Source organism: Protopterus annectens, chromosome 6.part0, assembly GCF_019279795.1.
Source record: "Protopterus annectens isolate FY-2018-M chromosome 6.part0, PAN1.0, whole genome shotgun sequence".
Taxonomy (NCBI): domain Eukaryota; kingdom Metazoa; phylum Chordata; order Ceratodontiformes; family Protopteridae; genus Protopterus; species Protopterus annectens.
In genome coordinates, this window is record NC_056737.1 from 164,422,155 (window position 1) to 164,438,744 (window position 16,590).

General features: G+C 40.4%; 1 protein-coding gene across 1 annotated transcript in view; it reads left to right on the top strand.

The window, feature by feature from the left end:
- LOC122803781 (leucine-rich repeat-containing protein 74A-like) overlaps positions 1–16,590 on the top strand; it is a 1,499,916-nt gene that overhangs the window by 102,684 nt on the left and 1,380,642 nt on the right. The window contains exon 2 of the mRNA XM_044073469.1: positions 4,319–4,494. Coding sequence (XP_043929404.1) covers positions 4,319–4,494 — 176 coding nt within the window. The remainder of the gene's footprint in view (positions 1–4,318; positions 4,495–16,590) is intronic.

Consider the following 16,590-nt stretch of genomic DNA (forward strand, 5'->3'; position numbering starts at 1 on the left):
TGTTAAGTATGTCTGTTTTGCTTTGTTTGAGTTATGTAGATTTCAGGCTATTCACAGCACCTTGTTTAAGTCATAGAGGTTAGTGTTGTGTTTCTTTTGTTCACCAAAGGACTAGATTAGGTCTCTGATCCTCATGAGTTTCATTCACTTTGGGAGGAACCCATTTTGGATTCCATGTCTATGCTGGTGGATGGTTAAGAAGAAAACATTTATCAAGTAAATGAAAGTTTTGCAAGGTTCTGTTGGGATCAGTAGGATGTAGAATAGGACACAAGCCAGTGGCTGTGGCCTCAAGCAGTACAAGTTCTGCTTTTTTACTATAAAACATTGTGGTGAAATTGAAAGAGGGTCGTATATCCTTCACTCCGATAATATAAATAGGAATAGAATTGCAATGTTTGCTAAGTGATTGAGTTAATATGAAGAGGAAATTCTCTGTGGCCTTTTTGTAAGGCTGAGGTCAAGCAGAGAGTAATGACCTGAGGAAGTATTTGCCATTGTTAGATTTGCAGTCAGCTGTATGGGATCTTTATCGACCTGGTATATACATTCTCTAAAGAAGTTAATAAAGCCACTTAGTGTTTTCTTGTTAGGAAACAACTTCACTGTAATGGAAAGGCAAGTATCCTGAAAGCGTGATGTCGTGTGTATGTGTTTGTGAGGAGGGTAGGGATATAGGTAGGATATAGTATGCTAGGCTGAATGCCAAAGGTCAGAATTTATAATCTCAGTCATTCAAATGCAGTTAGAAAAGTTGAGAACCAACAATATCCTGAGTGGTAGGAGGAACATTAACACATTGCAGCTAAGTCAGTGAAATGACATTTTGCGTTTGCAGGGTTAAGGCCTTGCACTTCCATGTGGAAGAGTTGTGCCCCCCACTCCTGTAGTTAATTAGTATAAACCAACTCTGAGGTTAGTTTGCCTCTGAGAAAGAAAAGATTTCCCAAGCTGCGGCAAAAGTGGAGCAGCAGTGTTGTGGGCATGACACAATTCAAAGCTCAGCTTAGAAGTTGTAATAGCACAACTGTAATGCTTCCTTCTTATGAACATGTTGCACTATGATGCAAGCACATTTTCGGCAGTTCCACTTTTCGATTTTTATGTTACCTCATTGTACATTGCAGTTTGACAAGATTGTTATGAAAATGAGTATAAATTTCCCACCAAGGTGACTACAGTTATATTTTTTGTAGTTTTCGTTGCTAAATATTTTTCATCTGTTTAGTTCTGGGTTGTGTTCATTTGCATTAGGAGTTTACCTTGTTAAGGCCATAGGTTAGGTGGATTGCATAAAATGTTTTTATGCTGTTCCACAGCCTTTATGCAAGTTATAATTTATTTTTTTTAACCTACTGATACCCATAATGCATTATCTAGTCCTTCAGAGAGGATAGTATGTGTCTTGTATATGCGTGTACAATCAAAGATTTTTTTTAGTGCACCTTGATTTCTTGTTTTTGGAATAGAGGCATGTTTCTGCTGTGCTTCTCTGCATGCAGTGCAGGATGTGGTGCAGGCGTCTTCGTGGTCTCTACCAGAAGATAGTCCGTCTGGGACTTGGAGTTATCCCTCCCCCCGGGATTGGTGATCTGACCTCTGTTCACTTCAAGCCTAAGCCCCCCACTGAGTTGGTCCACTAATGCTCAGGATGCTAATCAAACACCAGTGTCACATACAAAAGTCCAACTTCTGAACGGTAGACTCAGCATGCTGTTTGCTGTTTCATTCGTGCCTGTAATGTTTAATGACATATATATATATTTGAGAGCTGGGTTCTAGCATAAATTCTGTGATCCTGGATATATCTAGCTTGTGGACTTTGAGAAATGTAGTGATCTGTTAATTTGGTGGAGACACTCTCAGGTATTTCAACAGATAAAGCAAAGTCTGCCATGATTTAGCATTGGCTGAAGACTTGTTAGTTTAGTTATTCGTTTACATTTTAATCTGGTAGGTGAGCTAATCCAAAGACCCTTCCAATCATTGCCAGAGCTGATTAACAATCACAAACTGAATGAAGTACTAGAATATCAAATACTACTAGTAATGCTGTCTTATAATTTCTTATACCTTTCCTTTGAGTGATTTCAGTTACACAGCAATAGGAATGGCCAGTTTTAAAAACTGCATATCACAGGCTTATGTAAAGTGTATAGGTTTACAAGTTTTATGAGTACATTTATCAGATAAATTAAAGTAGACTGACAGATAAAGACTTAGCCATGGTAACATAGGTTTATAAATCTCCATGATTGCAGTAATGAAATTAAAATAGGATGACAGTTAGTTAATGAAATATTTATTTAGTTTTAAAGGTAGCTTCCAGGCAAAGACCATTTTATTTGTACCTAAAGACTAGAGGTGGAAGGTTTAGCCAGGATCATGGAAGCTGGTACATTATTAGGTTTCAGCTAGATGGACATTGAAGTGTTTTATGATATTCCTACCTGCATTGTGGCATCTGGTAAGATAAGTGCTGCAAAACATTTCTTTCTGGGTCATTCCTTATATATTTGATCCATTTTAAAAATAAAAAAAAGCATTGTAAACTTTTCATTAAATCATGGCGCCAATAAATCTAGTGTATCCTTCACTGACCTCACCCTAGGGGTAATGTTTTGAAGCATCTATATGCTTCAAAGGAAGGACACCAGGCTATGTGTGATGGTCCTTTCTCTAAAGTCTGAAGATGTACCCATCTCTGTTCTGTACACTGACGTCATGGGGATAAAGATCAGGAGAATCCTTTGTGATATTGGTAGAGAAAAGTAATTTTATGAACGATATAAAAAACAACAGAATCTTGAATAACTTGAATGAATGGAGAGAAAATGGATCACTGGATCACAGCACTGTACACACTGCATGCCATGGTACAGAGGGTAGAAAAGAAAATGTTTGCCAACCATTTTAAGCAGCTTTCTAAATTCAGTGTAGTTAACAGTGCATCTGATATGTTGTGGTGTTACACTGTAGCATGTAGGGGTGATTTCAGAGAATGATCTTTCTCTTGTTGCTAGATTAAAGGAAGGTCTGAGTAAAAGTATGCTACCTTGACTCTGCAGTGAGTTAAGAAAAAGATTTTATGCTTAGTTCATTGTCCGACAAGAGCAGTAACCCTACATGCTGCCTGTGGTCTCTATCCTCCAAGTTTGGAATCTCTCGCATTAGGAGGGTCCCATGATGCTTGAAGTCCCTCTACTCCATGCCTAGGCTAATGGGGCTAGAGGCTTGCAAGAAAATTGAAGCAAGATGGGTCAGGCAGGAAGCATAACACTGTGGCTTGTGGTGTTTTTTCCTACTCCTAACAGCCTTCTCCTGCATGTTGTTGTTATTCCTGTGAGGCTGGCTGTGCAGTGAGAAGTGTTCTTGAACATGTGGCCCCCCCTCATGGGCCCATAGGCAGTCACTCTTTCTCTTCTCCTTCCCCTACAGCTTTTTTCTGAGATTCAACCTCTGTTGGAGCTTTAGAAAGATGCCTAGCAATTCTCCCAGGATAGCGGTGCCCATGCTCCCTGCCTGCGCCATTAAAATACCCGAACAGCTAAGCAATCTCTGGTTGTGTGGGTCATAGTCAAAGCTTTATCTCTGTACCTCACCTGCACAGATAATACTTTGTATGCTAATGTATTTAGGAGGAAGTTAACTCTCGCAGTTAAAGGAAGCCAGTTCACATTTCATATTGAATTACAGTGATGTTCCTGTTATTGGCTAGGTGTATAAAGTTAGGTGATTTTGTCTTTAGGTTTCTTTCTATATCTCCAGCGCTAAGACTGAAAAATTGGACAGCAGGCACATCCATTATTTGGTAAGGCTGAAAAGATGATAGTCCTGGAAAGCAGCAGAACAAAGTGGGGTAAGATGAGAGAATATGCAGGAGGAGCAGACATGGGTGTAGTAGAAAGCAAAGATAAATAGGTTAGGAAGAGCTAGGGGGAAGTAGCTGGTGAGATTTGTGCAAATAGGCAAAAAGAGGCAAGATTGTTGAAAATGATTCAAAGAAAAAAGCATGGCTTGGCAAGAGGAAACTGAAGCAGAAGATATCAGAGAGGCAAATGAGAAAGAATACATCTGATTTAGGAAGATTTTTAAATAGTAGGAGGAATGAGATTTGGTTCTGGATATTGAGAAAAGTGTAGTTTAGTGAAATGTATTCCTTTTGGATTTGATAAATCTGTACATATCTCAGTTACTGATGGAAGATGAGGTAAATTAAACCAGTGTTAATTAGCATATACATTATTTTGGGCACATGAGTGAACTATGCAGATGAAAAGCTGTGCTATGTAATTCTTTTCTTGTCTTTTGATTATAGATGTGCAGACGACTTCAGACAGAGTGAGTGGTGCTGAGCTGTACACTGAAGCTTGTAAACAATTGGGAGTAGTTCCCGTCACATATTTCATTCGCAACATTGATAGCCCTCACATGAATCTAAATCACCATGGACTGGGACCCAAGGGAGCCAGAGCCCTGGCTATTGCACTGGTGGTAAGTATACCTAAAGTATTACATTAGTGCTTGCACATCTACATACTCTGGACATCAGGCTCTCATATATAGATTTGTTGTTTTCCTCACAAAATCACAAAGCTTTCAAAAACTATTGCTTGTTCTAGATCGATCGGTAGACTGATTCAGGTTTTAAGCTGCATTTAAATATTCTTCAATGAACATTTGAAAGGTAGGCTTCCACGATGAGTTTCTCTTGCTTTCTTTTACCTGTGAGGCCTCGATGCTTCTTTCAGAAGTTGCACACATGACAAAAGGAACATGGTGGAGTTTCATCTGAATGGTTGTGTTTGCTGGAACTTCATCCCTTCTGCACAGGAACTTTGAGCAGTTAAAACATGTACAGGATTGTCTATAGTAACATGTTGCCTAGTGTTGACCAATATGTCACATTTGCATAGCTGAAACTGTCTTGTGACAGAATATGAGCAGTGTTAACAATGAGCCTTAGCTGCAGATGACCATATGCTAAACTGGACACAGACATCCCCTGCATGAGAAACACTACAATTGCCAGTGTAGCATAACCTTATTAATATGCAACTGCAGTGTGGTGACCATAGGGCACAGACATCCCCTGCATGAGAAACACTACAATTGCCAGTGTAGCATAACCTTTTTAATATGCAACTGCAGTGTGGTGACCATAGGATACCTTATCAGCAGTGTCACTCATGTTTTTAATAATGTGACTATCAGAGCAATGATAGTGATATGAAAACTTCCACAGGTGCCACATATAACAGCCACTAGGTCATTCATGTCCTTAAAGCAGAAACACCAGCAGCCATATTCAGCAGAAGTCATAATGCATGCATTTATGACACATCTGACATGTAGCTGCTATAGGACTTCACTATGCACAGTACAGATGAGCAATACAGGGACAAGGAAACAATAGTGCCTGGAAGCCATAAGTATTGTTTTGTGGGAAACAAACTTTCACATGGGCTACAGCTGTGCATGTGACTGATGGGATGGCACCCTGATTTGATGCCAGTTCACTGTGGGACACAAAAATACATATAAAGTCTTAGCTGATCCAAGGTACAGGGCTTGATTCTGATCATAGAATCATAGGAGATTACTAAGCTGCCGACCCGGAGGTCATTTTATACCTAGCCGTTTCAACCTAATGTAATGCCTTAGAGGTACTAGTCAATACCCAAGATTGCATTTAGTGATGTCTGCCCATGTCCAGAAGGGTTGCATGTCCTATCCCTGGTAAGAATTTATGGTGCCCCATCCACTCATCGAGGTTCCTCTTGAACAGTATCATAGAGGTGCTGTGTTTCACATGCATTGGTAGTCTATTCCAAAGATGTGGCAGTCGCTGGGAGATAAATCTGTTCCTCCAGCATGTCCTATTTAAGTCGCAGGCCATATTCAAGTCCCTGGAATAGGTAACCCTAGACTTATTTGATTTACAGATATGCAGTAAGTTAATTAGGTTTGGGTCTTGGCTTGCTCTGTAGGCCAGGCATAAGTCTCCCCTAAGAAGTCTGTATGATATGGAATATAGTGACAGGGATTTTAGTCAGTCCATGTAAGGCACATGCTGAAGGCCCTTGATCTTCTTTGTTGGAAACCTCTGAGGTCTGTCTAATTGCTGTAGATACTTAGTATAGTACATACCAAATGGGGCATTATGCTCAATTATGGGTCAAATAAGTGCCGAGTACAGGGGGGTTATAACTTCTTTTGCTCTTGGGGCAATGCCTTTACTAATCAAGTGAGCTACGTGGAAAGCTTTCATTACAATGGCAGACACGTGACTGTCGAAGTTAAGGTCACGGTCAACCTATGATCCCTGGTCCCTTACAACTTCATGGGTACTTAGGGTATTGTTATTGATTTGATAGTGTGAAGGGACATTGTTTGTGCCAAAAGAAATGATGATGCAGTTCTTTGCATTCAGTTTGAGACCGTGACTAATACAGCAGTTGTTGGTCTGTGTGAAACCATATTGGAGTATACTGACATCATTTGGGGATTGAATGATTGCACCTAGATTGCAGTCATCTGCAAACTTGGTCAGTCACAACCCTTTAGTTTTGACCTGAACTTCTGATAAGTATATACCAAACAGTAGGGGACCCAGCACTGACCCCTTGGCACCCTGCTGGTTGATGTGGAGTCACCCACTTTGATAGTATGTGTCCGGTTGTGAACCAGTGGGCAACCCATCTTACAACAAAGGGGTTTGCATTCAGTTTGCTATGTTTATCGATAATGCCTGAATATGGTATTGGGTTAAAAGCCTTTGCCAAGTCGAGATATGCTGTGTGTACAGATTTGCCTTCATCAATGGCCTTGGTTACACTTTCAAAGAAATCCACCAGATTTAACAGGCAGGATCTGCCCTTCACAATGCCAAATTGGGTAGGGTCCAAGGTTAGGAAGTCACCTATGTCTTTATTTTTGAGGTCCATGATGATACGTTCCATGGCCTTACAGATGAGGCTGGTTAGGCTTATGGGTCTGTAATTCCCTGGGTCTGTTGCTCGGCCACCTTTGTTGTGGTTAGGCTATGATTGAAAAGGGTGCTTAGTGGTGATGCTAGTTCATGTTTTAGCCTGTTTAGAAGACAGCCTGGGATGTCTTCTGGTCCCGTAGAAGCCGTGTTCTTTGCCTTAAACAGGGCTTTGAGGACCTGCTCTTCGGATATGTAAGGTGGGGGGTTGGGGGAGTATTTGTTCTAAGTTAGAAGGGGATAAATGAGTGAAAGTTTCAGCAAACCTATCTACTAGCAGCTTTGCTATCTCTGTGGGGTCAGTGTATGTGATACCATTGGCCACCAGTTCTGCACATGCATGGGTCCTACCCTTTAGGTTACGCACATAGCTGTAAAAGGCCTTATGGTTATTCTTGGCAGTAGTTGCTAGGTTTCTCTCAAAGGACCTCTTGGACGATTTAACAAGTTGCCTTATTTGCCTGTTGAGTCTGAGGAGGATGCTTTTCCATTGCTGGGTCCTTGTCTTTGGTGTCTTAGACAGCAACTTTTTGCGTTTAATGTAGAGTTTGTTGATGCTGGAAGTCCATCATGGCAGCTTGATTTTACTTGAGGCTCTGGCTTTTATTCTATCTAGTATAGCTGAGTTTATGCACTTATGCAAGTGATTGTACAGGACTTAAGTGTAAGCTTCAGCGTAGTTATATCTTTCAGCTTGGGGTGGAGCTTGCAATGCATTTATACCTTCACCTAGGAGGGTATAGTTTGCCTTGGTGAAGTTTTTTAGTCTGATTTCGCCCTTTGTGAGTTCTGGTGTTAGTGTCAGTTCGAAGGTGACTGATTTGTGGTCAGTTTTAACTAATGAGGCTCCAGCAGTTGCAACAGCGCACCTGTTTGACATGTTGGTGAGGACCAGATCTAGAATGTTTGTTCCTCTTTTCGGGGTATGGACAATTGGCTTCAGGGCATTTGAATTCACATGCATGGGTTATTGGCTAGGCTTGTAGGCTGATAGCCTAGCACTTACCTATAAACCTATATGTTAAACACAGTCAAGATAGTGATAAGAAGGGGATGATACCCCCTCGCCACATACAGCAAACTGTGGGTTTACATGCATATGCATTAGATACAGCCAAAATGATAACAAGGAATGGACCTAGATTTGCAAGCAGTGTCTTACAGGGTGCATGCATGTGTAATACAGACAGCCAAGACAGTGATAAAGAAGGTTTGCTACCTCTGTGTAGCAAGTCTTGCACAATAGTGCAAAGGCATGCACTTTAGGTACAACCAAGGCAGGGACAGACAAGGGATGCTACACCCAACTAAAAATAGGGTGCTAAAGGACATCTATATGCACATTAAAACAGTCAAGACATGGAGGGGATGGCACCCCCAAATCGCAAGCAGTGTGCTATTGGAAATGGGTTGAATTAAGGCCATATGTACAGACAAGTCATTAGAAGCTATGTGCATGCAGCAGTACTGTCATCTTACAACTATTAATCGCTGCACCCAGGCCTGGAATTCTGGCCTACAGTTCTGTAAAACATTAGAACAATGGATGATGCATTCTATACACTGTGTTGCACCTATACTCATAATATATGCACATATGCCTAAATATTGCTTGGAGGGAATAACACTCCTTATTTATTTATTTATTTATTTATTTATTTATTTATTTATTTTTGTTTAGGCTGCTATGTAGAGTAGTTTTTACATTTCTACTAAGTTTGGACCATACTGCGGGGGTGGTGCTGTGGTAGCGTTGTCGCCTCACAGTAAGACGTTGTCCTGTTCGATTCTCAGATAGAGCGTCTTCTGTGTGGAGACATGCGTGAATGGGCGTACCTTCGTTGAAGGTTGTGCATCAGGGCCAGCAACTCGGCACGTAAAAATCTACTGCCAATCATTAGCGGACCGAAGTTCCACTGTGGCGACCCCTAACCGGGAAAAGCCGAAAGACAAAACAACAACAACAACAACTAAGTTTGGACCATGTGATAATCATTCATACTGCCACAGTGACATAAGGATTCTTTGACTGCACAAACCCACATTGGCAGCTTTTCCAGAGATCAGAATTTCCTTCTCCAGGAGGGGAAATTGAGGGGAACCCTACCCCTGTCACATGAAGTCAGTTTCTCAGTTTTTTACTGCCAGCTGTAGGACTAGCACAGTGAAATATCCTCTGCAGGTTGCGTTGGTAGATTACAGCTTCCAGACTACAATAAGATGCCTTTGTGAACTTCCCTTCCTCTTTTTTATTATATACTTTTGATTTCTTTCTGTTTTATTTAAAATATTTAATGTGTGTTATATATATATATATATATATATATATATATATATATATATATATATATATATATATATATATATATATATATATATATATATATATATATATATATATATATATATATACACACACACACACACACACACACACACACACACACACACACACACACACACACACACATATATTGTGTGAGTGTGTGTGTGTGTGTGTGTGTGTGTGTGTGTATGTGTGTGTATATACACCATATATGTGTGTATGTATATATATATATATATATATATATATATATATATATATATATATATATATATATATATATATATATATATATACACATGTATGTACATGTTTATATATAATTTCAGTTAAGCACTTTTGTCTGACATAAGACTTCATCAGAACTGACTAACAAATGCACCACATTGCATTTAAATAAATTCAGATAAACACATGCTCCACAGTCTTAAAGAAACATGTCTCACTATTAAAATGATATAAGAAAATTTTGATAAATAAAATAGAAGTCAAATATACACATATACAGTTGTAAACTGTGTATGTTAAAGAAGAATTTTATAACATTTTTGGCAAAGTTTTAACTTTCTAGCTTTTAATGGGGTCTTGACATTTAAATGCACATTTAACCACGATGGTTTTCTGGCATTTATTCTAATTTGGCATCTAAGTTCCTTAATCTGCTAAAATAGTGTCTGTATCACCACCTCTGTCAAATCCTGCAATTTATTCCAAAACATTTTTTAAAATAAGTACATCCTGCAGAGAGTTTCCCCATTGCATTATACAATCTGCATTTCGGATAACGGTGATATGCTCACTGATCCTTTCCCAAAATTTCTTAATAGTCTTCCCAACATAAAAAGTACTGCATGATTCACAAATAGCATAGTATACCATAAGCTCATTGTCAGCCACTACATTTGATACTTCATAAATAAACCCACCTACAATATTTACATGACTCTTGGTTATGGGTACCCTTCCACAAATCCACACTTACACACTTTTTATAATTGTGCCCCAAAATATTTTAATGTTATGACCCTTTTTCCAGTAAATATCAGCTTATCTCCCACATTACCCGTGAAAATGTTTCCAATTACTATTTGTAATTTTTTAATAACACAGTCATCCACACTGTACCCAGTAATAAATGAACATGCATAATTAATCTGGTTTATTTTATCAAAAGAGCTACTATGACTTTCACCACCATTCTCATTTTATGTTCTAAAGGGGAAGAAATAAATTAAGTAATGCTTTTGATTTTTTTTTTTTGTAAAAAGGCTATACATATTGCATCTACCCATCTTAAATTCATCAAAAATTATGTTTATCATATTGATCACTGCTTTAGTAGTTTTAGCTAAACTGAAGCCCTTCGGAGCTATACTGCTACCAAACAGTATTGCTTCTCTCAGGCTTTCGAGAATTTATGGTTGGTTTGTGCTTTCCTTTGTTGAGCAGATAAGTTCCCTTTGGCTAAAAAGCTTCCATTTATTTTAATGTTTTAATGTTTTATTACTTTCCTCTTCAGTAAGGTTATTTTAAATCTAGGAGTGCTTGGCTTTAATGGACTGCCTATGGGCTGTAATGCACTTTTAAATGGAACACTCATATTTTTCCTGTCTTTTTAAAAGTAGTGTAAAGTAACTGACTTTTGTGGAGAGATTGTATCTTTTTTTCTTCTGTGGAACTGGTATAATGTTTTAAAGGACTTTTAACTATGGTTTTTCATGGGATCATAGGAGGTTAATAGTCTGTCGACCCTAAGGTCATTTCAAGCCTACCTGTTGTATCCCAGTGTAATACGAATGATACTCTAGTCACTACCCAGGATTGTATTTACTAATGACTGCCCATGTCCAGGAGGATTGTGGGCACTATCCCTGGTAAGAATTTACGGTGCCCCATCCACTTGTCCAGGTTCCTTTTGAATAGTGTTATAGAGGTGCTGTACTTCACATGAATTGGCAGTATGTTCCAAATATGCTGTAGTCGCTGGGAGATAAATATGTCCCTCCAGCATGTCTTGTTCAGGTTGCAGGCCATATTTAGGTCCCTGGAACTGGTGGCTGTAGTCCCGTTTGATTTACAGATGTGTATAAGATTCATTAGGTTTGGGTCGGAGATTGTTCTATAAGCCAGGCATAAGTCTCCCCTAAGAAGTCTATATTATACTTAGTATAGTGACAGGGACTTTAGTTGGTCTGTGTAAGCCACTTGCTGGAGTCCCTTGATCTTCTTTGTTAAAAACGTCTGAGGTCTCTCCAATTGGTGCAAGTGCTTTGTATGGTGCATTCCAAAAGGGGCGTTATACTCAATTATGGGCCTGATTAGTGACAAGTATAGAGGGGTCATAACCTTCTTTGCTCTAGAGGTGATGCCTTTGCTAATCAAGTGTGCTACGTAGAAAGCCTTCCTTACCACAGTAGACAGATGGTGGTCAAAGTTAAGGTCGTGGTCTTCTTGGGATCCCAAATCCCTTACCACTTCGGAGGTACCTAGGGTATTGTTGTTAATTTGATAGCGTGAAGTGATATTATTTTTACTGAAAGGAATGATGATGCATTTCTTCGCATTTAGTTTGAGACCATGACTAAGACACCAGTCGTTGGTCTGCGTAAGACCCTGCTGAAGTATACTGATATCATTTGGAGATTCGATAATTGCACCCAGTTTGCAGTCATCCTCAGACTTGGTCAGCCACAGCCCCTTAGTTTTGACCTGAACTTCTGAGACGTATATAGCAAATACTAGGGGGACCAGCACTGGCCCTTGTGGCACCCCGCTGGTGGCAAGTCTGCTGGTTGATGTGGAGTCACCCACTTTGATAGTGTGTGACTGGTTTGTGAGCCAGTTGGCAACTCACCTTACAAGAACGGGGTTTCCATTCAGTTTGCTAAGTTTATGAGTAATGACTGTGTGCGGGATTGTGTTGAAGGCCTTGGCCAAGGATGCTGTTTGCACAGATTTGCCCTTGTCAGTGGCGCTGGACAAATTTTTGACGAAATCCACCAGGTTTAACAAACAGGATCTGCCCTTGATGAAGCCAAATTGAGTCAGATCCAGTTTGGAGGTCTCATATGTCTTTATGTATGAGAGCCATGATGATAAGTTCCATGGCCTTACAGATGAGGCTGGTCAGACCTATGGGTCTATAATTCCTCAGGTCTGTTGCTAAGCCACCTTTGTGGAGGGGAATAACTGTTGCTGTTCTCCATTCCACAGGAACATAGCCTGTGGTTAGGCTGTGATTGAATAAGGTACTTAATTGTGATGCTAGTTCATGTTTTAGTTTGTTTAGAAGACAGCCTGTGATGCTGTCTGGCCCCACAGAGGTTGTGTCCTTGCCTTACACAAGGCTTTACTGACCTGCTATTCGGATATGTAGGGTGGGGGGGAAGTTGACGGCAAGGTTTGTGATAAGTTTGGAGGGGATAAGGGAGTGAAATTTTTGCCAAATCTGTCTACCACAGATCACTGTATGTGTGTGATGCATTTAGTCACTAGTTCAGCACATGCTTGGGTCCTGCCTTTTAAGCTGCTTACATTGCTGTAAAAGGCCTTATGGTTATCCTTAGCTGTGATTTCTTAGTTTTTCTCAACGTTACTGTTAGAGGATTTGACATGTCTTATTTGCCTGTTGAGGCTGAGGAGGGTGCTTTTCCATTGTTGGGGCCTCTTCTTAGTCTTCTTAGAGAGCAACGTTTTGTGTTTGTTGTAAAGTTTGTTAATGCTGGATGTCCACCAGGGCAGCTTGTTTTTACTTGGGGCACTGGCATTGATTCTGTCTGGAACAGCAGAGTCTATATACTTATACAACTGATTGTACAGGGTTTAGTGTAAACTTTGGTGTAGTTACCACTTCCAGTTGTGGGTGGGGCTTGAAATGCTTTATACTTTCCCCGAGGTGGGAATAGTTTGCCTTGCTGATTTGTGGTCAGATTTAACTAATGAGGATCCAACAGTTACAGTGGTGCATCTGTTTGTCATGTTAGTGAGGACCTGATCTAGTATGTTTGTTTCTCTTGCTGGGGTTTGAAAAATTTGTTCCATGGCATTTGAGTTAACAAAGTCAAGGAAGTTTTGCGCTGGTGAGTTAGGACTAGACTAGGTTTCCCATTTGATGGTAGGATAATTGAAATCCCCCATGACCAGAGTGTTTGGAATTATTTGGATTGACTCCAGTTTGGTCAGGTAGGCCTCGTGTGCATCATGATTCATGGAGGAGGATCTATAACTAGCTATGACTTGAATGGGGGTGTTACCCACGGTAATCTGAACTTGGAGTGACTCCATGGAGTTGTCCTCTCTAACTAGTTGTGAGGTGAATTTATCGCTAATATAGATAGAAACACTGCCTCTTTTGGTTAGCACACAGTAATTTTGCGGTCTGAAGGTATGGAAGGCATTGTAGCCTTGCAAGGTAGGGGTGCTCTCTGAGGCCTTGAACAAGATTTCTGTGACTGCACAGACATCTGCGTCCTGCAGTTATGTGAGTGCTTCCAGGGTGTGCAGTTTTTGGTTTAGGCACATAGTGTTTAGCAGCATAACCCTTATTTTGTTATGATTGGAAATTTTCACGTTGGCAGTATTGTTTTTGAGACCTTGTCTAAAAAAAGCACTATAGGGGAGGCAAGAGCCTTTGCCAGCAGCCAAAAGCCTAGTGGTGCCAGGTGCAAACTGTCTCTGGCAAAGCAGTGAGGCTTGTCGACCATGTCATCCCAGGCTGACAGAAACTGGATCCCCTTTCAATGATACCAAAAGTTGTCAGTTATTGAAAATTATCATTTTTTTTTATTCTGTGGCATCATCATTCTAGGTGAGGATAATATGCTGCTCAAGGCTAGGGACATACCTGCCTGGGACACATACTCAGAGATTTCAATTATGTCTCTAGTCCATTAAAGTACCTATCAAGTCGTTCACTCCAGCATAATCTATGACAGAGTCATAATGGTAGTTGTTGCCGAGAGACCTGAGGGCATGCATGATCTGACAAATCCTGCCACTGGACAGACAGCTGACTGTGACTTTTCCTTGTCTAACTTGGTGAGTGGGACATCTGTGTGTCTCACTATGGAGTCTCCCAATGACATGAAAATTTGGTGTATGAGCCTTGAGGGCTTGGTAGGTGAGACACTGGTGTTGCTGTGCATCTTGATTGCTGTGGAAACTGTATTAGTTGTAGCAGTCTTGTGTTTTGTAGGTCTCTAGTGTCTCAGTAAGTTTTTTGAGAGACCCTTGGATGCATACTATGTGTATGAGTAGTGGTACTATGTTCATGAATAGTGGTGGGTGAGTTGACAGCCTCTCTCTTCAGTGTTACAGTTTCGAATGCTAGAGAGCAGAGATTCAAGATTCTTGGTGTAGCTACATCTCTTGCACTCTGTACTAGAGTGAGTTATTAGTAGAGGGTTGTCAGTGTACATGAGACAGTTGCTACACTGCCTCAGGAGACCCAAGTCAACAAGTCTGGCAGGAGGAACAGGGGTAGTCCAACTGTCTGTAATGCTAGGTTTGAAGAACTTTTATCACAAAGTGGGTGGTTTCAGGACAGGGTTTTTGGCTGGTGGTTTAATAGGTTACTGCTCACTAGCAATACTTCTTAGTCTGGAAATGTGTTAAGGATGAGGAGTATATTAATGTACTACAGCTGTATCTAAGGGAAAACTTGTCAGAATGATCTGTCTGGCTATGGCACACAGTTGTGTGGCAGTGCGTGGTGCTGTGTGAGGAGCAAACAAGCAGAAACCCACTCAAGCATGGGGCTTAAATACGGAAGCTAAAAACTTAAAAAGTGTAAAAGAACTCAAAAGGAACCAATGAGGGTGCTTACTCCAAGCCCTAGACCAGTCTATGTTCACCAGACAGGTTCCAGTCAGTGCACTTCTCTCACAAGGGTGCAGAAGGGCCCCTTACAATCATTGATGGATTGGAAAATGTGCTCAGAATAAAACAGCCACTACAAACAGACCCAGATGCAGTAAACCTGTATCTGGACTATGCTACAGCTACTAGCTACACTAATTTAGGCGGGAAGCACTAAAAACATGTTTTAAACAGCAGAAAAACAGCAGTTAGACAGTAAAAACTGTTTTAAACAGCAGAAAAACACAAGAAGATGGGAAAGAATGTTTGTCTAGAAGAAAAGTAACTGTTGTGGGCTGATAGTGTTTACTGGGTCTATATTAAATCATCGAATGCTTAGAAAAGCGAACAATGATTTATCGACCCCATATAAGCGAAAGCTTACAAACTCGACCGCTTAAAACAGCGATTTTTTTTCCCTTGTTCCAAAAAAAAATAAATAAACACTTAAAACATAACATAAATTGGGGGGCTTCACCCCCACACCTCTCTACTTAAATATACCAACTCTGAGATCGCACTACAATGATGAAAACAGCAAATAATGGATGCGGTCAAGCGATTTCTTTCCTAGGGAAAGAATTCACTTATATGCCGCTTCGTCATTTTGCCTTTTTGTCTTTTCAGGTTCGACCAAGGCACATTTGAAAGAATGTGTCTTAGGTCATCTAATAGGAACCCTGTTTACTGGTAATTGCTGCTTGCCTTCCCTAGGGAAAGTCACTATTTTTGGGTTGATCATGGATTACTGGTCCCAAGATCACTCCTTCTTCCAGCCACAAAAATAAAAAAATTAAGCAAACAGCCTTGGCCACCACAGTAAGCTAGCAATTTTCCTCAGCCAGTGACTCTCAGTGACTCTGTTGTAGCTATTCGTTGTACCTCAAACCGCTCATCTTTTACCCCGGATCCCTCTGCTGTGGCACCTACAGCCACTGTGAACTGAGGGTTAGCCACTCTCTCTCTCTCTGAGGCTGTTAGGTTTACCTCAGAGGGAGAGACACTATTGTCAGTTTTGGAAGATGGAAGAGGGAAGGGTTTCCCTGCTGTGTCAGAATGCTTTACCCATCCATGAGGAAGAAGCTGTTGCCATTAGTAACATGGCTGGCCTAATATTTCCTGTCAAAAAGAAACAGGAAACCAAGCATGTATCTACTCCTCCTCAAATTCCTGTGGATTGGAGTAGTTTACTGTGTCTGACTCGGGGGTTTAATTCAGGCTATTGGTCTTTCTTATAAAATAGTTTCTGGTAAAAGAATAAGAGATTCCTCATTTCCTGAAAAGATTCAGGCTTCTAAATCCGAACAGGAAGATACAGGGAGGGATACACTGTTTTATCCTAATATTTCTTATTCAAACTCAGAGGAGATGTCAGTTTCCATTTCTCCTTGTAGAGGCTTCTCTTTCTCTGAGACTGTTG